This window comes from Nansenia antarctica (genome assembly GCF_963989245.1).
Source record: "Nansenia antarctica genome assembly, chromosome: 4".
NCBI lineage: Eukaryota > Metazoa > Chordata > Actinopteri > Argentiniformes > Microstomatidae > Nansenia > Nansenia antarctica.
The window spans coordinates 40768392-40794409 of record NC_137689.1 but is presented as its reverse complement, the minus strand read 5'-3'; the positions used below and the strand labels follow the sequence as shown (position 1 = coordinate 40794409).

Below are 26018 nucleotides of genomic sequence, written 5' to 3'. Positions count from 1 at the left end.
AGTACCAACGATAGGCACCCCCAGCTTAATGGAGTCCCCAAGGCTCAGGAGTTTTATTTTCATTTATTTTAATTTGAGTGTATATTTAACTAATATATATTGTGCCTCAGCAATAAAAAAGTGAAAAATTGTTTAATGTTGTCGACCGTGTTATTATTATATATATATATATGTCATTTTAAAAATCAAAAGTACCGAATTAAGTACCGTTTTGGTACCGGTACCGTTTTTAAAGTATCGGTTAGGTACCGGTACCGGATAAAACCCAAACGGTACCCAACCCTATCTACAGCTGGCAGATAGCATACTTGCACGCCTTGACTCAACGCTACCCCCTCTTAGCACTGCACATGCACAGACCGAGCCCACTGATACATCCACCCAGAGTCTCAACGTTCAGAGGGGATGATAAGGACGCAGTGAATGTGCGTGAGTGGGAAGACATAATGAGGAGTTATGTGAAGAAGGCGAACATCAGAGCAGATCAGCAGGCGGAAGAAATATTCACCCATCTCAGGGGCAGGGCTAAGGATGTAGTGAAGTATGGGACGAGGAGCAGTGGCATTAATGTCGCTGAAAACCCAGAGGCCATCTATGGTCTTCTACGTAAGCATTTTGCTGCTGTTCCCTGTTCACCTATCCCCCTAGCCGACTTCTACACCACGCTGCCGAAGAGTGGTGAGGTGCGTATGACTACTGGCTACGCCTCAATCAAGCTGCAGATGTTGCCACTGATCGCCTCAAAGAACAAGGTAAAACACTTGAGTGCCCTCTCCTGGAGGTGACACGTATGTTCATCAGGAACTGTCCATCCAAAGAGCTTGCCATGACTTTCAGATCAAAGACGATCGATAAGTGGACTGCTGAAGAGGTCCAAGATGTACTTGACGAGTTCCACACTCAGGTGTGCTCGAACGGTGCTGCCGCAGCCGTGAGTAAAAAGCCCAGTGAGGGTGTGCTAGTGAACAGAGTTGAGATGTCAGGCACTGATATGTGTTCACCTGAAAAGCAGGATACTCGCCCAGACAAGGGGGCAGAGGCCTTTGAACGTATCATCTCAATGCTAGAGAAAGTCCTATTGGAGAAGTCTGCTCCTGCTAAGGACATGTCAAACAAGCAGTATAGACCCAGCCCCCCCAGGATTGAGGGTCTGAATAATCTGCCGTGTGCTGTGTGTGGCGACGCTAGACACTCTGCTTGGACTCACTGCCGTGACCAGAGGCTCTGCTTCCAGTGCCATTCGCCTGGACACCCCAGATCCAAGTGTCCGATGCAGGGGCGTGCCCAGTCGGCGCAGCAGGGAAACCTATAGATCTGCATTCAAGGGAGGACTGTGCAGATCCTGTTGATATCTCTCCCAATGATGAAATGGCTGATTGTGAGTCAACGTACAAGTCATCCACTGTCTCCGCTGCAGATGTCTCTCTTAGAGCGATGATAGACAGTGGTTCTATGGCATGCACGCTTAGCGAGGCTGCGGAGGCGCGTCTCTTGCAGCGTAACCCTGATCTGAGAGGATGCCCCGCTGATGATGTCATCATCATAGGATGTGGTGGTCACCGAGTTGTACCTAAGGCAATATACAATGTCGATGTGGTGGTGTATGACTGCAAGATGGTCATCCCAATGCTTGTGGTGCCTGGACAGACCAATGACATGATACTAGGCAGTAATGCCATCAAGAAAATCCTAGAGTTGATGAGGAAGACTGACAGCTATTGGCGGCGGATATCTGAACATGGTGGTGGCAGTGATGGGGACTGTCATCACTTCTTGTCTCTCCTTTCCAATACAGAGAGATGGAGGGGTGAGACAGTGCCTGAGAAGGTTGGCACACTGAAGCTACAACAGTGTGTGATGCTACAGCCAAATAGTGAGCATCTTGTATGGGGCAGACTCCCTGTGTCGGCACCTATATCAGAGGGCAGTACGGTGGTTGTGGAACCAACTCAGTCCAGACGCAGACCGAATAAAGTTCTGGTTGGCAGAGTTGTTACGCCGATGTGGGGCGACCGATGGCTGCCTATGAAGGTTGTGAATCCCACCGGTAAGCCGGTAGTGCTGAAGCGAAACACCAAATTGGCGGACGTGTTTCCCTGCATGAAGATCTGTCCCCGCCCGACCACATTCAGTCTTCCCCACAATCCGTGACTGATGAGTCTGTAGCAAGGCCCAAAGAAGACATCAGAAAGGCACTGGAGGAACTTGGTCTACGCGACCTAGACTTGGACGCGTGTGAAGTCTCTGACCTGTGGAGAGAGAGGCTTTGTCAGCTTGTTGTGAAATACGAGTCAATCTTTTCACGCCACAAGTTGGACTGTGGTGAGGCGTCTGACTTCGTGCACAAGATACATCTGGTGGACGAGAGGCCATTTCGCCTGCCCTACCGCAGAGTGCCACCGAACCACTACGAGAAGCTGAGGTCTGCCATCAACGACATGGAGGAGAAGGGCATAATTCGTAAGTCCAACAGCGAATATTCCTCGCCCTTGGTTCTTGTGTGGAAGAAGGATGGAGGGTTGCGCATCTGTACGGACTTCAGATGGCTTAATGCGAGGACAACGAAAGACGCACATCCGCTGCCTCATCAGGCTGACGCGCTGGCTGCACTAGGTGGTAATGCCTACTTCTCCACAATGGACCTTACCTCTGGTTTCTACAACGTGCCTTTACATGAGGACCACAAGAAATACACTGCGTTCTCCTCTCCCTTTGGCCTGCATGAATATAACCGGATGCCTCAAGGGTTGTCCAACAGCCCGGCTACATTCATGCGGATGATGCTCTCGATCTTTGGGGATCAGAATTTCACCAGTCTATTGTGCTACCTAGACGATGTTATGGTCTTCGCTCCTACAGAACAGCTGGCACTCGAGCGTCTAGAGATGGTTGTACAAACAATCTCAAATTGGCTCCAAAGAAGTGCTATCTTCTGCGGAAATCAATACGGTTTCTCGGCCATATCATCAATGAGTCAGGAGTGCAGACGGACCCTGGAAAGGTTGAAGCCATTAGCCAAGTACAGGTATCCGATCTGATGGACAGTGATGGGGTGTCTCCTTCACAGAAGAAGATTAGGTCCTTCTTGGGCATGATGCTTTACTATCAGCACTTCATTGAAGATTGTTCCTCTAAGGCCAGACCCCTATTCAAGCTTCTCTCTGGACAGAACGCTGGAGAAAAGGCACGCAGAGGGAGAAAACCAGTGAAGAAATGTCACAATCTTGTAAAGCTCAAACCAGCTGACTGGACGCCCGAGTGTAGGGATGCTTTCGAGACATTGAAGCGCGATCTCCTGCATTCTGTAACCCTGGCCCATCCTGATTTCGCAAAGCCATTTATCCTAGCAGTGGATGCTTCATTCGATGGGATTGGCGCCGTCATCTCTCAGCTCCAGCCTGGTGATAAAGTTGCACGACCAGTTGCCTTCGCTAGTAGGACGCTGTCACATGCTCAGTTGAACTATCCAGCTCACCGACTTGAGTTCCTGGCATTGAAGTGGGCTGTATGCGAGAAGTTTTCCCACTGGCTGAAGGGAGTGCATTTCACAGCGTGGTCGGATAACAACCCCTTGACCTACATCCTAACGAAGCCCAAGTTAGATGCATGCGAACAGAGGTGGGTGGCCAAACTTGCTGCATATGATTTCGATCTGAATTATATCCCAGGGCCTAGGAACATAGTCGCTGATGCGCTGAGCCGTGAGCCATTTGTTAAGTCCTGTGTGAGCCATCGCCTGGTGAGGGAGCCTTACCTGTCCTTGCTGGATCAGGTGAATGGAGTAGTGGCTGGTACGGTGCAGGACGCTTTCCGGCTGACTACGAACTGTCAAGGTGTTCAGCACACTAATGTCGACACAGATGAGGTCCTGAGTCCTGAGTCTTCTGGAGGTGCCATTAGTGCTGAGGAGGTGTCTGCTGTCATGGATGTCCATCGCACTGGGGGTGTTTCTCAGCTGCCCTACATTAATCCGGAGTATTTGCAATTGCCCGAGGAAGACCCTTCCATCGCCATCCCACAGAGTCAATTACACAATCTCCAGCAACAAGATGCTGTAGTGAGCAGGGTTCTCTTTTATATGCAGCGACATAGGAAACTAAATGCACACGAGAGAGCAGCTGAGTCTAGCTGTGTGCTCAGGCTGTTGAAACACTGGAAGAAGCTGAGAGTGCGTAGTGGACTCCTCTACCGTGTGAAGAGAGACCGCATCAGGGACAAGAGGATCTTTAGACTTGGATAATGATATGCCTACCTCCTGGAGACTGTTCTTCACTTGGCTGGATGTTGTGAAGGGGTTTTTCTTACCATGTAAAGGATCCTGTGATCATCCACCACTGTTGTCTTCCATGGACGTCCAGACCTTTTTGTGGTGCCGAGCTCACCAGCGTGTTCTTTTTTTCTCAGAATGTATCCAAACTGTTAATTTGGCCACTATTAATGTTCCCGCTATCTCTCTGATGGATTTTTGTTTCACTTGCATTGAGAGCTCCGTTGTCCGCATGTTGTGCGTACACAGCAACAGCTTCCAAATGCAAATGCCACACTTGGAATCAACTCAGACCTTTTACCTGCTTAATTGATAAAGAAATAATGAAGGAATAGCCCACACTGGGTCAAGAGCTGTAATTCCTAAACCCTTCCTTCAATTTGGATGTGAATACCCTTACCCTAAAGCTGAGAGTCTGCACTTTAAGCCCATATTCATTATATAACTTTATACAACAGTTAGTTCCGACCAAGTAATTTGATTGGACAAGAGACATTCCATGAGTGCCGATATACAGTATAACAGCACTGGGACTTTTAACTATATCTATCACTCCGCCGCACAGGTGTTCTATTAAATGACCGTTAATTAGACTACATTAACAGTCGTTATCTATCAGATTATCTATCAGTGTGTTGGTTTCAAATATAACATTTGAGTTAAATTATGAATGGTCATCAGAAGAGGACGAATGTGTTTTGCAGGTCTGTAAGCTAAAAAGTTACTGGAGACCATCCACCGAGAACAGGAAACGATGGAGCAATGTACTATCTATCTATCTATCTATCTATCTATCGGGCGGCTGTGGCGCAGGAGCTAGAGCTGCCGTCTGCGCATGAGCGAGAGGTGAACGGATACAAACTTGCGTTTGGTCTGAGAAAGTTTTCAAGACATTTTGGCAAATCAATCGAACTTTATGACATTTAAGTTTAAGTGGGTTTTGGTTTTGAGTACCCCGACAGCTTCGTGCTGATCGCAGGCTTCTAGGACGGACCACATGGCAACAAATACAACGAACGAAATGGAATACGGATAAGCGGTACGACGCGAGCCTGACGGTAGAGGTGGGACTGGAGCGGGGAAGTAATATTACTGTGATGGAAATGTTACGAGGAATAAAGGAGGTGTGTGGAAATGTGGAGGGCTGTCGGCCGAAAGGAGACCGGAAATATGAGATTACCCTGTCATCAAGAGGAGGGAAGGACAAGCTCACAGACGGATTCCTGATTAAAGATGTAAGAATAATGGGAAAGGACTTGGCAGTGGATGAGATGGTGGTCTCGTTTTTGAATCTCCCGGTATACTTGAAAGACGACGTGATCAGGCAGAGGCTGGAGTCGTGGGGGGTGAAAGCGGTGTCACCGATCAAAAGAAGGGCATGGCCGGGAACGGACATAGCAGACGGGACTCGGTACATGAAGGTGAAATTCACAGAAGAGGTGAGGTCTTTGCCGTACTCTACAAAGTTTGAGACCCTGGTTGGAGTGGATCACTTTAGGGTGATTCATGACAAGCAGGTAAGGGTATGTAGGCTGTGTATTAAGCCAGGACATGTATTGCGAGAATGCCCGGAGTTCATGTGTTTTAAGTGTAATAAACAAGGACATTATGCACGTGAATGCATTGGAAGGAGAGGAGGGGATACCTAGAGGTAGAGGGCGTGACAGTGATGTTACCAGGGCTCTGAGGAGGGCAAGGAAGATCATGGCAGACCCCTTCCACCCCGGCCACGGCCTCCTCACCCTGCTTCCCTCTGGAAGAAGGTTGCGGCTGCCTAAGGCACTAAAGGCCCGCCACAGGCTCAGCTTCTACCCCTCAGCCGCCAGGCTGTTAAATGACTCTGGCTTCCCCCCCCCCCCCGCCCCCAAGTCTGCCCAGGACTGAACTGGACTCACTGTAAAAAACTCTGCACTGCACTTTACTTTATACCGCACTATCCAATGCACTGTTGTCTGTCCTGTGTTGTTGTTGTGTTGTCCTGTTTTTTGATATGTGAAAAAAGTATAAACGCACTTGCTGTGGTGACGAAGCAAATTCCTATATGTGTAATGCATAGTGGCAATAAACGTTATCTCAATCTCAATCAATCTCAATCTCAAAGAGGAGGTGGTGGAGGAGGAAGAGGTGGAGACACAAGGAGAAGGTGGGGAAAGGAGCCATGAAGACGTGACGGAGGGAGGAGGACAAGCTGAGGTGGTGGAGGAGACGCAGTTGGAGCCGGAAGTGGAGGGAGGAGCGGAGGGGCCTGGTTCGGTGGAAGTAGGGGATAAAGAGAGAGAGGAGATTGGAGCCAGCTTCGATAATGCAGTAAGAGATGGAGAAATGGATGAGGCAGGGCCTTCAATAGAGGGCGTGGGAAAAAGAAAAGGTTCCGATGAAGAACTATATGCGGATGTACAGAGGGTGAGGACAAGATCGGGAAGGGGTGCAATAGCACGAGGGAAGAAGACAAAGGTGGCTATGGGAAAATGACATGGGGGTGCATGTGTTCCTTTTTTGTATCTTTACTATGGTCAGGGTTGTTGCTGTCAACACAAATGGACTCAGAGATAGGAAGAAGATGGAGCTTGTGTTGGCAGCATACAAAGAAGAGATCATATGCCTCCAAGAGAAGCATTGGACAGAGGACATAATGGAAGAGGTAAGAAGGAGGTGGAATGGACAAGTGTATGTAAGCAATGGAACAGTGTATGCTTGTGGGGTGGCTATTTTGGTAAAGAATGGGGTGGTGAACAATGTAAGGAACATAATGAATGACAATGAGGGAAGAGTGGTGGGAGTGGGGTTTGAATATCAAGGGATTGAGTATGCACTGTATTGTATATATGCACCAAATGTGGATAAATATATAACTTTTTTTTTTGAATCTTTGAAAGAGAAATGTGTTGGGAATTGTATTATGGTTGGGGATTATAATGTGGTGGTGGATAGGTTAGATGTAACAAGGGGGGTAACATTTAGGAATGATCCGTCACGCCCAGTACTGCTAGAAATGATGCGCACAAGAGGAATGGTGGATATATGGAGGAAGGGGCACCCTAAAGCACAGGTTTTTTCAAGGAGTCAAATGGTGATGGGGGTTTTGAGACAATCAAGGATCGATTTGTGTTTAGTGAAGAGGGAGGTGAGGCACCTGGTTGGAAAGGTTGAGTATCGGTTTATGGCTTTTAGTGACCACGATGCTCAGTCTTTCCAGCTAGGTGGGGGGAACGTAGGGGGAAGAGGAGGGACATGGTGCTTTAATGCAAGTTTGCTTAAAGATATACATTTTGGGGTGATAGTAAGAGAGTGTGTGAGTGTGGCTATGGAAGACCAGATGTATGAGAGTGATGTGTGTGTGTGGTGGGAAGGGATGAAGGATAAATTAAAAGCTGTAATAATAGCATTTGCAAAACGGAGAGGGAAAGAGAGGGTGAGGGAGGAAAGGGATTTGCAGAAAAGGTTATCAATAGAACAGGAGAGAGTTGATAATATTCCAGGGCATGATTTAACAGAGTATTTGAGGGTGAGGGAAGATTTGAGGGAGTTAGAGAAGAGAAAGTGTGAAGGTGCTTTAGTAAGGAGTAGAGCAAGGTATGTGGTAAGAGAAGGGGAAAATTAAGGAATTAGAGAATGATATAGGTGAAATAATAACAGACTTAGTGGGAATAATGGATACTGTGCAGTCATTTTATACATACCTATATACATCTAGGGGTGTCAATGAGGAATGTATGAATAAAGTATTAGAAGCAGTGGAAGCTAGGGTGACAGAAGAAGGAAAAATGTGTGATGCAGATCTAAGGGTGGAGGAGGTTAAGACAGCCATCACGGGGTTAAACCTAAATAAGAGTCCGGGTTCGGTCGGGTTGACGGCTGAATTTTCTAAAGCATTTGTTGACATCCTGGCCCCTATATTGTGCAGAGTACCGTATTTTCCGCACTATAAGGCGCACTTAAAAGCCTTTAATTTTCAACGACAGTGCGCCTTATAATCCGGAGCGCCTTATATATGGATCAATTGGTTAATTGGTTGATCCATACTGGTTGTACACGGCGCTCAAGGCGCTTTGTCAAAATGTTTCAGTACGACTGGTAAACTACAAAGCCGCACCGCTTGCAGCATTACGGTAATCAGTAAACACCGGTACTGTGCTTACTCACAGTCCCACACCACTTGTGTGTGGATGAAGACCCCAAGTAAAGAAGACTAAACAGAGTTTCCGAGGGAACAAAGCGAGATGGCCACAGTTACTTAGAGGACAAACTCGAACAGTGGGTTGTTGAACAGAGAGCAGCAAGTAGAAGCGTCTCTACAGTCACTATTCGAATGAAGGCAACAGCGCTAGCACGGGACATGAACATCGATGAATTTCGAGGCGGTCCTTCTTGGTGCTTTCAACTTGAAGTTTTAAAGTACCCACTCGATATAATAAACAACAGTTTAACGATCACTAAACACTTAATGTGTGTATTGGATTCATTATTCTCGTTTGCCGGAGGCTACCAGTAAGGGAGGGTTGACTTGTAAACATACTTTCGTTTTAGCTTGTGTTCAAAAGTAAGAACTGTGTGTTCATCTTGTTATCTGTAGTTATGTGTTTTTAGCATGTCGATGTTCTCACAGCATGTTGTCATGTTATTAAAATGCAGTTTAGACCTTCGTAGCGATGTGTTTTGTTAGCAGCGTTCGTAGCTAGTATAGTATAGTGGATAGTGTACATAGCCTTTATTTATGTAAACTAGCTCCTTTCCCTTCTTGTTTTTTTAGTTTTTTTTTCTCTTTCCTAGCACCAGGGGAGCCACCCCTCCCAAATTTCGTTGTTTGGTACCTGTACTATAGCAATGACAATAAAGACCATTCATTCATTCAGCTGTGGCTGCGTTTAGAGTCACTTTTCTCCCATTCAGTGTTTGAGGTGAACCAACATTCAAATACGCCTGTCGTGTTCAATCTTTCTCTGATTTGAATGTATGACACATCATTTGAAAGCTTACAATCTGTAGTTTAAGCATGTGTAAAAACTGAAAAATTACGTTGCACATTTCACCAGGAGCTGTCACATATTGGTTGTTGGTTATAATCAGGGGTGCACATAACTTTTTGGGGCCAGTGCTCAGAGGAGCACCTAGGGATGCTGCTTGGTGCTCCCCGAGCTCGCGAGTCACGACCCGTCCCATGGGATGGATAAAAAAGGGATACATGGATAACTTATATTAGCAAAACGACATTTATTCATAAATAAAGATGAACGAACTAATTATTGTGTGCAAAACAAAAGAAACAAATGCAAAATCAAATGACTGCTCTTTAAGCATGAAAGTCTGTCAGACTCCTTTAAACACAATGAAATCAACTGACATCTCTTTAAGCACTAACTGAATGTCTGTTCTTTAAACACAATGAAATCAACTGACATCTCTTTAAGCACTGCTCTGTTCTGTAAACACTGAAATCAACTTTTCAACAAAAAGTTACAGCCTAAGCATTTATTTATGCTACAAGCTTAATCATCATCATCACTGCTCTCTTGACTGCTGTTATTACTGTCCTCAATTTCAACCATGGTAGAGGATGTTGTAGGCTATCACTTTAAATAGCTCATTATTTTGATTGTGCAACAAAGTCTTATTTTTTTTCTTCTAATAGAATTCCCAACCATATTCCCTGGGTCAGGGGTCTAGGTGCGATAATGAAGCTGTAAAACAAACGTCTGAACGTTTGAAAGCTTCAGATAAAAGAAATGTGAAGTCCCTTGGTGTTGTTTTTCCTTTTAGCGACGAGTCGTTCGGGACAGAATTTTCACGTGTCGGCGTGATAACCGTGATAACCGTGCGATACGCGATACGCGGAATGAAAGTACGAGTTACGATACTTTCCGAATGTTTTCGTGAGGGGAGTCACCGTGGTCGTCGTCGGTCGACTGTTGTGATGGATTACTCGTCGGGCCTTCGGCTGAGGGGACGGCAAATAGTTACTTAGTGGGGCTTCAGTGATGCAGCAGTCAGCAGTCAGCAGTTGGATTTTGAGGAAGTAAATTCCTCTCCCAGCGCTTCCAGCTGTTGGTGCGTAAGAGCGCGTTCATGCGTCTGATCTGCCGCGCAGAATGCATTTTGGCGACGCATGCGCACTGGCGCACCAGTTATGTGCACCCCTGGTTATAATTGTATAGCCTATTGGTTGTTTTCTGGTGTTGTTTTATTGTTTTGCTCTGTTTGTAGTCTACTTGATGTATTTTTATCAGCTGTTAAATCACCACAGCGGTTAATCCACTAATAGAGATAATACCAGATTGAAAATGCTTGTAGCTAACTACCAGTGGCGGGCGGTGCATTTCACACCTAGGCCTTCAGTGATGTCCGACACATTCCTACCTGAATTATTCTACCTCTTAATACCATCATTATGACGCCATGGCTCTAGAAACTAGACAGAAACACAGTATAACCGGGCGTTGCATCACCTTAACATAGTCAGACAAGTACAACAGAGTTATATTAATATTTCCGAAGCATTTTTAATCAATAAATCCGCATTTACAATGAAGAGTGTTAAACTAACATCTTTAAGATCGCTACATTACCCACGTCTGTCGTCTCGTCCACCATAATAGCGACAAAGGGTGCCTTTTTAATCTCCATTTTGATCTCTTCTCCCATCACTTAAGCAATAGCAAAAATCTGGTCGTTTTGTATTTTGCCTGACGTCCCAGTAAACACTTTCTTGTGGACAGGTGGTAATGTAAATCTGGGTTGTTTTCAGCCAGAAAAGAAAGAAGCTCAACGTAGTTTCCTCTGTTTGTGGACTCGGTGCTTTCATCGTGTCCCCTAAATGAAAGTTATTGTTTACCCAAAAACAGGACACAATCGATCAGTATTATCGATCAGTCAACGAAAGCTTTCGTTGTGATGCTCCGTTTCCCTGCGCACTTTCACATCTACCGGCAGTTACGCATCTCAATAGTGAATATCAATAGTGCGTATCAATAGTGCGTAGCAATAGTGCGTATCCAATCAAAAGACGTGCTGGGTGCTGACATCATTGAGCCTTCCAGCAGGCGCCGTTGTTGCTTTTGCTCGCATCTACGTAGGTTTACTAGGAACGCCACAGGTTTTCTCGTTCCAACGTTAAGTTACAGGTCGAATTCGCGGCACCGTTTTTTGTGAAGGCAGGCAGATTTTGGAGCCCCCTAGCAACACATTTTGATTGGATAAAAGCTCTAACATAAAGGCCAGCCCTCCAAATCTCAATCGGAGACTGGAAGCAGCGCAACCAAGAGGAAAGCTATGAAATGAAGAGAATAGACTATGGGGAATCATTAATACATATTTGTGGAAAAAATATATTAAAATAAAATGTATATTCTGATGATGTTTAGGCCAGCAGAGAAGGCCTTGCTGGCCCTGACGGCACACCACTGCTAACTACTCTATGGGCCGGTTTCACAGACAAGGCTTAAGCCTAATCCTAGACTAAAAAACATCTTCAATGGAGATTTTACATTGAAAGTGTGATTTAGTCCAGGACTAGGCTTAAGCCTTGTCTGTGAAACCGGCCCCTTATCTCGTGGTCGCAGCTATTGCGAATTATCACGTGAGTCAGCTGTGAATCACCGCAGGTCCTTGACGCTTGTTGCAAAAATGGATGACGAACGGCTGATACTTGAGGTGGAAAAATATATATTTTTGACAGTGGGGCAGGTAGAACGTTGACGGTGACAACGCTCAGGTGGAGCATGGACAACGGGAAGTTGACACAACACCGATGGAGAGGTGACGCAACGCAGTAGGTGGAGCTTGGGCGAAACGCAACCCCAGTCAAACGTTTGACTGCAGTATCTTCTATTCTATGCGCCTTATAATATTCTATGCGCCCTGTACTGTATATGAAAACAGTTCAAAAATAGGCCATTCATTGAAGGTGCGCCTTATAATCCGGTGCGCCTTATAGTGCGGAAAATACGGCATATATGTGTATGGGGAATAAAAGGGTGGTTCCGGACTCTATGGGCTTGGGGGTGCTCACTTTATTGTATAAGGGTAAAGGGGACAGGAACAAATTACAGAATTATAGAGCATTATCATTACTTAATTGTGATTATAAAATTATAGCAAAAGTATTAGCTAATAGATTGAATGAAGTAATGAAAAACATGATTGCACCTACCCAGGCCTATGGAGTCCCAGGGAGGGATGTGGCAGAGAATATGTGCACATTAAGGGATGTTGTGAAGGACATGAGGGAGGGAGGGGGTTTATTGTTATCTTTGGATTTAAATAAGGCTTTTGACAGGGTGGAACATGTATTTTTATTGAAAACAATGGAACATTTTGGGATTGGGACTGTTATGAGGGATTGCATTGAATTATTATATAAGAATGCTAGAAGTAAAGTAAAGATAGATGGATTATTGACTGACTCCTTCCCTTTGGGTAGATCAATAAGACAAGGGTGTCCACTGTCAGCATTGCTATATAGCATATCTGTGGAGCCATTGGCAGCTTATATTAAGCAGGAGAAGGAAATTAAGGGAATAAATATGGGATATATATGGGAGATATGCGAGGCCCTGTGCGAAGTCAGATTTGCGAGGCCTCTTTTTTAAATTAATTTTTAAATTAGTTTTTCCGATTTTATCCCTTTTTCACCCAATTTGGTAGCCAATTGAACCCAACCTAGCATCCAATTATCCCCTGCCTATTGCGTAGGATCCGCCGCACGACCCCGTGGCCGGCAGACCCAGAGGAGGCCGCCAGGCAGACTAGCTGACTGGCTCCTCGAGCCCAGCACCGTTATTCCGGCACCCAGGGGGCGGTGTTGCGCGACGGATCCTTGTCCGGAAATATTCCTATACCGCCCTCGGGAGCGGCCGCTCAATATGCCGCTCCCTGTGTGTGCCTCGGCCATATCCGGATCTGGCGAGCTGGGATTCGATCCCAGTCCCCGGTGGGCAGCTTGCACTAGTGGCTAGTGCTTAGACCGCTACACCACCGCGGGGCACACCTGCGAGGCCTTTTATAATGATGTAGGCTACCATTATAACCGCGCGACACCAGGCACGTGCCGTGAGCTTTTAGATTGGGTAAGCATAAGATATAGAAATACACATATAATAATAATACACGCTATCAGTGAACGCAGTTTCAAGGAAATGCAATTTTGATGCCCTAGAACCCGCTAATAAACTGTAATGTCACTTTGTGATCAGATTACCAAAAACAAAACAAAACTGTTGCCAGTTTCGACTATATCAGGGGTGCTCATTGTTCAATCTTTTTTGAACCAAGATCTTTTCAAGTAGCCAGCCTGCTGAAAAAAAAAAAAAAAAAAAAAGTCCAGTTTCAACATCGCAAACGCACACACGCACAACACAGACACACACCGTTTCCATCCTCCATAGTAAACTCACAACACACTTTCTTTTCACACTTTGTCACACAGGCACTTGACATCACATCACAAACCCTCCCTCTCTATCTCTCTCAAACACTTTTGGTCCAGAACCACTGGCACGGACAGCGACATTAGGCCTATCTCAGCGATTGATTAAGCAGCTCTCTCTCCAAACACAACGGCACAGGCCTACATTCAAAGGTAAAAGCAGAGGAAGTCTTAAATAAGAAGCCATAACCAGCAGCACAGCAGTACTCAAACCATAACCAGCAGCACAGCAGTACCCCTCCCCTTGGGGCCCCCCGGCTGCCCCATGTGCCTGGTCTGTTCCGCCGCCGGGACACCTACTTGGCCGTCCTTGTGCTCTTTGGCCGTCCTCTTTGGCCTGTGCTTGCTTGGCTGGGCCGGGTGTGCTGGTGGTGGGGCGGGCCGGGTGTGTGGGGCGGCGGGGGCTCCCCGGGGGGGGGTGTGGGGGCCCACCGCTGGATGCTGGTAGGCAAACTGGCTAGTAGTCGCTCTATGTGTAGAGGGCTGCAAGGGAATTTTCCTGGCTACATAGTGTACAGGTTTTTACTTTTGCCTGCTCGTGGCTCTGTCAGTATTAATTGATTGATTGACTGATTGACTGAACATTTTCATTGTGTGAAGCGCATTGAGTTGCATCTTGTAAGAAATGCGCTATACAAATAAAATTTGATTTGATGATTTGATTTGATATAAACAAGCACAGATCGCCACCAGCCTCGCAAATCATATAAATCATATAAACCGCTCATACCAGGCTTACCCCCTAGCGACTCTCCCTTTCTGGGTGTGAAGATCGGTGAGCGGTGGCATCGGGCGGCCTTTAGCCAGTAGTTCTGTTTTTCCAGTCCAGTCCAGTCTCCCTTTATGTCGCTGACAGTAATGTCCATATTCACAAAATCAAGCAAGTTATCCTTATTGATTATTATTATTTAGATCGTTTGAGCTAGCTAACATAAGCTATTCTGCCGGGCGAGAGAAAGTAAGGTGAAATGTTAAGTGAACTTGAAAGTGATAAGAGCCAATCAGTAGCTCTTATCGGAATGAAAGAACTACTGATTGGCTGGTAAGCATGCTTACCCTGGCCACATTAAACAGCGGGCTGAGGCATCGGAAAAAATACAAAATAAATGTTCACGCATTCGAATGTACGCGAGGGAAAGCAGAGAGAGAACGCAATGGAAGCAAGCAGAGTAGGGAGTGCTTACTCCTGCAGGTGGCGCAGGAGTAAGGAGTTTTTTGTTTTTTTACCCTGCCTCACGCGAGGCCCTCCAAAGCGCGAGGCCCTGTGCCACCGCCCCAGCTAGCCCCCCCTTAAAGCGTCCCTGCATATATGGAAAGGCTTCAGGTGCAAAAGTGAATGTTGACAAGTCTGAAATGTTGTGTATAGGTGGAGTGAATACAGACAATTGTGTTTTTGATTAGAAAATTGTAAAGGGGATGATAAAAGTGTTGGGGATATATCTTGGAGAGGATGACAGGGAGGCTGTTGATTACACATGGACAGGAGTTTTTGAATAAAATAAGAACAACATTGAATTATTGGAAGCAAAGGAACATGAAACTGAAGGGAAAAGTTGTAATTGTTAATGCACTGTTAATGTCAAAATATGTTTATGTATTAGGTGTATTGAATGTACCAGAGTGGGTTCTAAAAGAAACCAGGATGTTAGTGTCAGATTTTTTGTGGAGAGGAAAGGGGGTTAAAATAGCGTATGATGTACTAGTATCAGATTATGATAAAGGAGGGTTGAAGCTGGTAGATCTGGAGGTAAAGATGAGGGCAATGAGAGTCAGAACAGTCAAAAGGTTTTTGTATGGGGAGGAAGGACATGGATGGAAAGGATACTTTAGGGAATGGGTACATAGATGTGGGAGGTGTGGGGATTATGGTTTGTTGATGTGCTTTAAAGCACGGATGTATGATAGGGTGCCGGAATTCTATAAAGAGGTGTTTAAAGCCTGGGGTAGTTTTTTGCCTGGGGTAAAATTAGGGATGCACCGAAATGAAAATTCTTGGCCGAGGCCGAAGCCGAATTTAAGGAAACACTTGGCCGAATACCGAATACCGAATACCGAATGTGTATCGGCAGTTTTTAATTTTTATCATTGCATAAACTAAATACATTTTGCTTTTTATTCATGCTTCTCAAAGAAAGAAATTGAGATTGAAAAAAAAAAAACTTTTATTGAACATTCCAGCAGACATCAGTCTATACCAACAAAGCACAATAAATAAAATAAATCAGTCAAATTAAATGTTTTTGTTTTCCCTGAATAGCTGCTGAAAGAAAATCTTTCATCAATGTAGGCCGAAGCTTTATTCATGACTTGTGTTAACAAGAATGATGTGCCATGATAATATTATTACAAAATACTTTGGAAGATTGCAAGTTAACTAATTAGGTGAACTCTCTTTAAAGAGATGCTACAGGATTTTGATAATTCTGTATGTTGTGGCTTAAGTATTGATGTCCGTATGGTTCAATGACATAGTGTTACGGCTGGGCCTTCACACACCCTCCCCCGCCCCCACAGCTCGAGCACAGCGTGCTCTCCGCCGCAGCTGAGGCTTGTCCCCACTAATTAGATCTTCAGCCAAACCTGCACACCTGTCTCCACTCCCAATCAACCCTCTGTCTCCACTCCCAATCAACCCTCTGTCTACATCTACCCTGGACTTCCCTTCGCTCATCGTCAGTTCTTCCCTAAGAATGACCTGGCAAGTATCATCAAAACACGCCCACTATTCGGTGGTAAACATTCGGTGTTTTCACACATTCGGCCGAATACCGAATGTGCTTTATTTTGCGATATTCGGACGAATACATTCAGTGGCCGAATGTTCGGTGCATCCCTAGGTAAAATATGAGTGTGAGAAGAGAGGGGAGATACTAAATGTTCCAGTTTTATTGAACCCGTTAATAAGAAGAGAGGGAAACATTTTAGAGTCCAGAGTTTTTGGAGGGCAGGACTGATTAGAGTAAGGGATTTTAGGTATGAGGTAGTGCCAGGGTTCCTATCAGAGCAGGCAATTATTGAAGTTGTTAGGGAAACAGATGAGGAGATGAGAAGGGGAGAAATAGTGAGCATGTATAATAAAATAAAGCAGAGTATACCAGGGGAGTGGGTGAGGAGGTTAGATAGGGAGTTAAGAGGGAAGGAGAAAACAGAGTTACCAAGGTTAAGACTAGGGAAAGGGGAAACAGTGCGGGACTTCTCAGCTGTTAAGGTGAAGGAGTGCTACTGGGCACTGCTGGAGAGCAGAGTGAAGGAGCCTGCGGCAGAGAAGGTGTGGAGGCAGGTGTTCCCAGGATTGGAGGTGAAGAATATATGGAGGAATTTATTTTTGAAATATACAGGTGCAACTCAAAAAATTAGAATATCGTGCAAAAGTTCATTCATTTCAGTAATTCAACTTAAAGGGTTAAACTTAAATATTATATAGACTCATTGCATTGTACATATGCATGATTATACTTTTCAGAGGGCTGACATTTCTGTATTTAAAATCCTTTTCTTATTGATTTCATGTAATATGAAACATTTCTGAGATATTTAATTTGGGGTTTTCATAAGCTGTAAGCCATAATCATCAAATTTATAACAAATAAAGGCTTTAAATATCTCGCTTTGCATGTAATGAGTCTATATAATATCTAAGTGTAACCCTTTAAGTTGAATTACTGAAATAAATGAACTTTTGCACGATATTCAATTTTTTTGAGTTGCACCTGTAATAGTTTAGAATGTACACATTTTGATTTCATGCTCAGGCATAACAGGGTTTATACTAAGGTGGTGTTGCATCAGGTAGACAGAACAGTTTCGAGGGAGTGTGATGTGTGTGGGATACAGGATGAGAACTTAATGCATATGCTTTTTGAATGTAGAGAAATGAAGGGATTTGAAGAAAGGTTGAAAGGACTAGTGAAGAAGCACTGGGGGGTGGAGGTGGTGGGGATGCAGGAGTGGAGGAGGTTGGTGGTTTTTGGGGTGGAGGAAAAGAGGAGGGGAGTGAATATATGGTGTTTAAATTATGTATTATCACAGGCTAGGTATGCAATTTATTTGAGGAGAAATGTAGCAAGATTTGAGGGAAAGTGGATAACGGTGTGGAATGTTTTTGAGGGATTGGTCAGGAAGAATGTGGGACTGATGCACAAGACAGGGCAAAAAGATTTTGAGAAGTTGTTTATTAGGGATTGGGGGTTTATAGGGGTGGGGGTGGATGGAGGGTTGGAGTTTGATTTAGATTTTTGAAGATTGTTTTGTTTTTATTGTTGCATTCTTTTGTTATTGATTTATATTAAAGGGTTATTTTGGTTATGAAGGACTGACTGAATAGTAGATGGATTTATCTCATACCAAAATGGTATGGGTGTGTTTTGTTTTATTTATTGGTTTTTTAATTTATTTAATTTGAATTATAATACAATGAAGGCTATAAAATTAACATGTGTGAATATGTATAGCTATGATTGTATTTAAAATAATATTTTTAGAATAAAAGATAATTTAAAAAAAGAGTCGCCGCCTAATGATCACAAGGTTGGCAGATCGGCGGTTCGATGTTGAAGTGTCCTTGGGCAAGACACTGAACTCAAAATTGCTCCCAGTGAGCAGGCCAGCGCATGGCAGCTTACCGCCATTGGTGTGTGTGAATGGGTGAATTTGTGAATGGGTGTATGAGAGGCCATTGCAAAGCGCTTTGGAGCAGCAAAAAAGGCGCAATATAAGTGCAGTCCATTTACCATATACCATCTGATGTCAACTCGTCTGAATCGCATTCACACATTCACCACCAAAGCGACTGTCAACCGAGTCATATTTCACTGGTTGCACAATAAATGGAAACGTACAGATAAATGTACACAATACAAAGTAGCTAGGCTGCGGATGTTTGTGTTCAGGTTACTAGGCAACAGTACAGTTGAAGTTCAGTTGCAGATTTTTTTGTTTGTTGGCGGAGCCAAAATAAATGATTCAATAAACAAACAAATCATAATCTGTTGTCGCTTATTACTGTTAGCTAATAAATGGCGCTGTAGAATCGTTGTATAAAAGCAATATCACACTCGAGGTTGTGCTGTTATACTGAATATCAGCACAGCTGTGATTGTCTTCGGTAAGTAACTTGAAGATGTTTTGGTAAACAGCTAAAATAACAACAATTCTGTCTGTGTCCAAATATATATGGACCTGACTGTATACCACTGGATATCAACTCTAGGGTTGGAATTAGAGGAGGAACATAGACCTGAAGAGATCACCCCTAGTCTTAAGCTCAGTGGGCTAACACAGTTTTGTGGCATAGGGTTAGGGTAGGTTAGGTTAGGGTAACCCTAACCCATGGCAGGAGACCCAAACATGTGTCAGTGTGATGTCAGCTGTCAGCTGACCTGAGGCCCCCGCGTTGTTCACCAGGATGTGGAGCTCCTTCTCCTCCCTCAGGACCCCCTCTGCAAACTCCCTCACCGAGTCCAGTGACGAGGTGTCCACCAGGCGTAGGTGAATGTCGGGGTTTCCGCTCCGCTCCCGGATCTCCCGCAGGGCGGCGTTGCCGCGCACCTCGCTACGGCACGCCAGGATAACGCGAGCCCCGCGCTGGGCGAAGTCCAGGGCAATGAACTTTCCTATCCCTGAGGGTGGGACGGAAGGTCGGGAGAGAACGAAAGGGAAAAGACAGGGGTAGGAGGAGATTGAGAAAGAGGGAAGGGAGCGAGGGAGAGTGGGAAAGAGAGATAAAGGGAGAGAGAGGTAGGGGGAAGGGGGTTAGCTTGTGTTGACACAAAACAGGAGCAGTGGCACTGGAAACAGATGGGGAGGAGCTGGGTTAGAGTCTAAGTGTGTCTGAGAGGCCAAAAGACCATTGTAGTGTGAGACAACAGTATAAACACTACATCTAACCACAAATGCTGCCACATGGTTCACGTTCATTAGGGTCAAAGGTCATCCCTTATCCTATTTGAGGACTAGATTCTGAGAAGCTGGCTGTGCCTGCTCTAAACTAAGCATCCAAGAGTTTCTCTCACATTGAGGCTCACTGTGCAATGTTTAGCTCTGGCTGCATGAGAAACCGACATCTGGAACAGATGGAGCAGATGTTTATGAAGTGGAACCCCGTTTCCAAGGAATGTAGGTAACTACAAAAGTTCCAGAAGAAACTCTGTGGGCTTGTAAAGTCTGATTTTGGTAGCAGAACAGTTTAAAGAAGGTTAATTATGGACGATAGATACATTAGCTGGGTAGCTGAAAGAAAATGAGATAGTAGGGTGGACCAATGGATAAAAGATGGTCAGAGGGTAACATATAGGCAGATAGATGAGAGAAGGTTGGAAGATAGATACATAGATACATAGTAGATATAATTATAATAGATATAGTTCCGCTCTGATATAGCTCCTGCTTGAAGTAAACAACATTATAATATAAATAATGTACATATCGGGGAGCCCATGAACTTCTTTTCACCCACTTGAATTAAACAATAGGGAAGACATTAAATGTGCAGCGTGAGCGACTGCTCAAGCTATGGTGGAACCAACATGAGCTGGCTCTTATAGCCTGTCCCATGAACATGTGACATGATCAGCAGACGTGAGGACGGGGTTATAGTCCTTTAGGGCCAACTGCAGCCTCCTTGCCGTGTCTGTTGTTGTGATACTTCCAATTGTATTGGGGTAGAGCTGGGGGTCATTCCACTAAAGGTGGATCAGTTTAGCTGCGCTATAAATAAATGCGGCGCTCAGGGAACTCGAGATTGGAATTCAAGCCTCAGGTGATTCCTCGAATGAGGATCAGCCTTGTGTCATCAGTGTTCACAGAAGACAGGCTTACAAATCATCGATATGGGCGCGTGCACGCAGACATACGCAGCCCAGAAGAGTCGATCTGTCGAAATGAAGATACTCCACTCTGCAGGGGTACTACATTTGCGCAGCATTCCGAATTATTGATTTTTATGAAGACGGAGAAATAAGATGTAAAATAGTGCAATACTGCCGCAATTAACAAGGCGAGGGAAATGGTTTGGCAAGAAATTGCTGACCGATTAAATGCGTAGGTCATACTAGCCCCAGTTATTGTTATATGTTCATATTTTAATAAATGAATATTACTACTGTGGTGATATCAGCAGCAGGCTACAATCTGTCATATCGCCACAATGGCCTAGTGGTACCGACCGCTGCCACAGGATTTATTCGTCATTTTTAGACGTGGTTCGAATCCCGCTTCAGACGCACTTTTTACTGCATTTCGTTGTCTGAATCTAATCTAAAATCTCATTTAAAAAAGTATGTAGGCTATAAAATTATGGTGCAGGCTAATTTACAAGAATTGACACGATTACAATGGTGTTTGAAGCCTTTGCATGAAATCTTCGGTTAAATGTAAAAAAAAAAGAAAAAGGAATGACTTAGTCAAGTCTCGAACTCGCAACCTTTGGAACTCGAGTCGGCTGCCTTAACCACTACACCAGCCAGACCGCTGTGATGACAGCAATGCAAGTTGAGACAATTACTTTTTTTTTACACTCTTTTCTTTATTGATCTATCGATCTATCTATCACACTTTCAAAATATCAAGTTATCTATCACACAATCAAACTATCTATCGATCGATCACACTTTCAAAATATCAAATTATCTATCTATCACACAGTCAAACTATCTAATCTATCTATCTCGTGTGAAGTGGGAACTAATATTTCCTAAAAGACACAATGAGGAACTATCGTTCGGGGTTTAGTTTCCGCCTGTGAGCCTTTTTTGACGCACAGATGACTATAGCCTGTGTTTTAGCCTGGTCTGGACCAGGCTAATTATATCTGACTCAGAAGGAGCTCAACCAAGCAGCGAATTATTTGAGCCACATTGATGGCACCAAACGCAAGCTAACATTTTCGAGGCTTAGAACTTTATCGAGGCTTAGAACTTTATCGAGCTTCGTGGAATAGGGCCCTGGTTGACACATGTGTGCATTGTTGTGTAAACATTCTAAAAAAGACTTTGGCAGGTCTCATGCTGCAGTGTTTCCTCCAGGATTTCCCACATTAGTGGCTGGGTGTTACTTTTTCGTGCGCGTAGCGCGCGCAGATTTTGTTCCGCGTGCACGCGCATAAAACGCGCACTGGCGCTCAAAACAAAGACATAATTTCACCAAAACCACGCACAAAACCGGCTAACATTACTGTTTACACAAGTAAAATCACAGTGTGACAGTCAGATGGAGCATTCGGTAAACAACAACAGCAAGGTAATGCTATCAGTTGAGTTAAAGAAAACCAACTCTTACCTTTCATGACACCAACATGAGCCCTGCTTACCCGTACCTCCGCCGTTCTGTTCGTGATGATTTTAGAGGCAATAGATTCTTTTTGCCCCGCGCATATTGCTATGAATAGTTCGAAGCTAGCGTTAGGTGCTAGGCTGCTCGGTTAACCCATTAGCGGCAACATTATTTGTTTCACAAAATAGGCTGATTTAGTTGACCATGAACATCCGACTATATTACGAATGTTCATTTAAAATACTCGTATACTGAGCACTGGTATAAGAACATGAACCAGAGAACAGCAGTAAATGCAATAACCCACAGTCGTCGCTGATGATGTTACATTTTCGATTAGGATACGGGATTAAAGGGACGCGCGCCGGGCGAAGAGAGAGAGAGGAGTGATTTCCTGAAATCCAAATGTCCCGCGAAATTCGGACCAATCACAAAACTGTTTCGCCTCGCGCCGCGAGCCTGTTGACAGCGATTCAGTCTCGATTGCAGTGCGAACACAAACGACGAGGTTAATTGCAACATTGTAACATATTGTAATTTACTACACCCTAAATCGTAACGAAATGTAGGTCTGAAAGCGGTCTAAATCTAGCTTCAATCTGCTTTTTTTCTGTTCTCCGGTCATAATAACTAATAATCGTTGCGCAGCATTAGTGGCGGAGGAAATTGATTCGTGGCGGCCCGCCAAGAATAAATGCATATAGAGGAAACACTGTGCTGTTTAAGGCCTGGACTACACTATGGATATTTTTTTAAGCAGATATTTTCGTCTCTGTCCATACAAAAGCCAAAACTGAAAACGATCGCCCCTACAGCAAAGAAGAACGTTATGGGCATGCGCAGTCAGTTGTAATCAAACGGCGGCAGTGACTCAAAGCGTAAACAGACCAAACTCTTTGAAACAGACAGAAAAGCAAGTTATGGCGACCAAGAAGAAAGCAAAAACTTATTATTTTGTGTGGACCGACAATGAAACCCGGTACATGTCCGCCATTGTTGCTGTTGACAACCGTTTTGCTTCAATGCGCATGTGTGAACGGCTTGACGCTTGACGTCATTGCATCAACATAACCACGTTTAACATAACCACACTGATCCACTCAATCTGATATTTTTTTATTTCTTCACTTTTTTATCCGTTTAGAGAAATCTCTGTTTATGTGAGTGAAAACGCTGTGTTCGTATGGTTGAGAGGCCCAATTGTACAAAAAAAATTGCGTTTAGAAAAATATCCATATACGCAGGGGTGCACATAACTTTTTGGGGCCAGTGCTCAGAGGAGCACCTAGGGATGCTGCTTGGTGCTCCCCGAGCTCGCGAGTCACGACCCGTCCCACAGGATGGATGAAAAAGGGATACATGGATAACTTATATTAGCAAAACGACATTTATTCATGAATAAAGATGAACGAACAAATGATTGTGTGCAAAACAAAAGAAACAAATGCAAAATCAAATGACTGCTCTTTAAGCATGAAAGTCTGTCAGACTCCTTTAAACACAATGAAATCAACTGATCTCTTTAAGCACTGCTCTGTTCTGTAAACACTGAAATCAACTTTTCAACAAAAAGTTACAGCCTTAGCATTTATTTATGCTACAAGCTTAATCGTCATCATCACTGCTCTCTTGACTGCTGTAAATTATCACTGTCCTCAATTTCAACCATGGTAGAGGATGTTTTTTTTGTGATCAATTTTTTTTTTTTTTTTTTTTGGTGAGCAAAAGCGCCCTCATGCGGCTGATCTGCCGCGCAGCATGCATTTTGGCGACGCATGCGCACTGGCGCACCAGTTATGTGCACCCCTGCATATACGTGTAGTCCAGGCCTAGTAGTAGTTTCAGTAGAGTCCTGAAAGGCCCATGGCAGTTGCAGCAACAAAGGAGCTCAGTTGGCTCACAGTTGGCCTAAAATCACCATTCCAAATCACCATTCCAAACCACCATTCCAAATCACCATTCCACCATTAGTTCAAAAAGCTTAATATGTATCATAGAGCCTTTATCAGTTATCATCCTTTATCAGCGGCGGTCCAAAACTGGCATCTGTTGGTTTTCATAGCTCTACATGTTAAAATGTGCACATTCAAGAAACACTTTTCGCAGCATGAATTCTCACAGTGGTGTATATGTTTAAGCAGGAGTTTGAATTCCCTTCATAATGTGGATGAATAAAACAGACTCGGTGTGCAACAGCCTTTAGAATGCACTCTCTTGGCTACCAGTTCTACCCCACTGAAACCACTCTCAACCACTAAAACAACCAACTCTACTATTTACACTTTTTAAACATGAAGCACATTTACACTCTCTCTCTCTATGTATTAATCTATCTGATTATTTATAGTCCAAACCATCTTTTAATTTGATCAACTACTGAAATAAGACTTAGCAAGCCCACAAAGTTTATTCAGGAACTCTTTCGCTTATTCTTCTAGTTGCATTCCTTGCCCTTTTCCAGGAAAGAATAATCTATTCCGGAGAAAATTGAGAGAGAAGTACACATCTGTGGCCTCCTCACACATCTGTGGCCTCCTCACACACAAACCCTCTCTCTCTCTCTCTCTCTCTCTCTCTCTCTCTCTCTCTCTCTCTCTCTCTCTCTCTCTCTCTCTCTCTCTCTCTCTCTCTCTCTCTCTCTCTCTCTCTCTCTCTCTCTCTCTCTCTCTCTCTCTCTCTCTCTCTCTCTCTCCCTCCCTCCCAGAACTGTGGTGTTCACATAAAAGAAAAAAAATGTTTAGAAACAACAACTGGTTATTATCTAAACTTTGAGGTCTAATTAGTAACTAAACGTTGAGGTCTAAAGCTGTATTTACACTGCTAAGATACTGTGAGGGAGTTCAGTTCAGTTTTCAATTGATTAGTGGGCATGTCAAGCCTGTGAAGACTTTCTTTGATATATTTTGTTACTATTTCAGTGAGTTTCAACACAAAGATCTCCACATATTAAACCGTTGTGTACTTATAGTTTTACCCAGCATGTGATGGGTGTTTTTTGTTGGATGCACTTGAGCTAACCGTTTCTAAACAAGTATCCAAGTTGAATGACACTGTAACGTGTACCTGTGTTAGCTCCCGTTACTACTGCGGTCTTGCCCCTCAGCTGGACACGACAGGCGCGCGGGTCCCACGTCCCTCTCCGCTGTGACCGCGCGACCAGTCCCAGCAGCAGCGTGGACACCGCCCAGAACGGGTGAGAAAACACATCAGTCCAGACAAAAGACATTTCGAAGACCACCGAGCCCAAATCCCAAGCCGTTTGAATGCAAAGGGGAAATGTACCTAAATTAACTGACAAAAGACTACTTTACGATCCGTTCAAAATTCAAGGCTATATTGATATTGCTCTTCTCCGCTGGGTCTTAACGTCTGAAGAGTATATAGATTACACACTTTCATACTCCATGACCTGCTCTGGGTGTCAGTCTGTTCAGTCATGCAACACCGATGACGTCGGTGATGCGTTGATGTGTCAAGTGATGCATTGATCTGGATTCTCTGGATGCCTGTGCTTTATCAGAAAGCTCATAGGGACAGGTAGAGCGCACACAGCTGCTATTCAAAAGTGTTTACTTTTCTAATCATTCAATAAGATAAAAAAAGCTGAATTGGTCATCAATAGAGATCAAATTGGATCAATAGAGAGGGCAAAATGGTCCCAAACCTTGTCATGGAAAAATACCCGCAATGCAGTCACCTCCATGTGTTTAAATAGTTAGCCTACAGTATTTGTTTTGGCTTTAATACTCAAAATATAAAACACAAATTGGTGGTTTACATCAAATGATGTAAATGATGTGTCCTTTTTACTATTCAGAAATAAAAGGACTCAAAGGTGCAATATGTATGTCAAAACAACAACAAACAGGGCACCTCACCACTTTTTTGGTACACACTGGGTTAGGGTTAGGGCTGGAGAAAAGTAACCACTCTCAATGTTATAGACAGAGCTATATGCCTGCAAGGACTGACCAAAATTATACAGTAGTGTTAACCAGAGAACTAGAGTCAGTAACACAGACATGCCCATTGAAATCTACATTCCATGGTGGGGGCAGAGTG

At 44.2% G+C, this 26018-nt stretch overlaps 1 protein-coding gene across 1 annotated transcript in view; it reads right to left on the bottom strand.

The window, feature by feature from the left end:
- Positions 1–25375, bottom strand: part of LOC308155400 (retinol dehydrogenase 12) — a 43320-nt gene extending 17945 nt beyond the window's left edge. The window contains exons 1-2 of the mRNA XM_080528718.1: positions 25020–25375; positions 19067–19306 (exon numbers count right to left, since the gene is read on the bottom strand). Of these exons, the coding sequence (XP_080384844.1) occupies positions 19067–19306; positions 25020–25182 (403 nt within the window). The 5' untranslated portion in view covers positions 25183–25375. The remainder of the gene's footprint in view (positions 1–19066; positions 19307–25019) is intronic.
- Between the last annotated feature and the right edge of the window lie 643 nt (positions 25376–26018).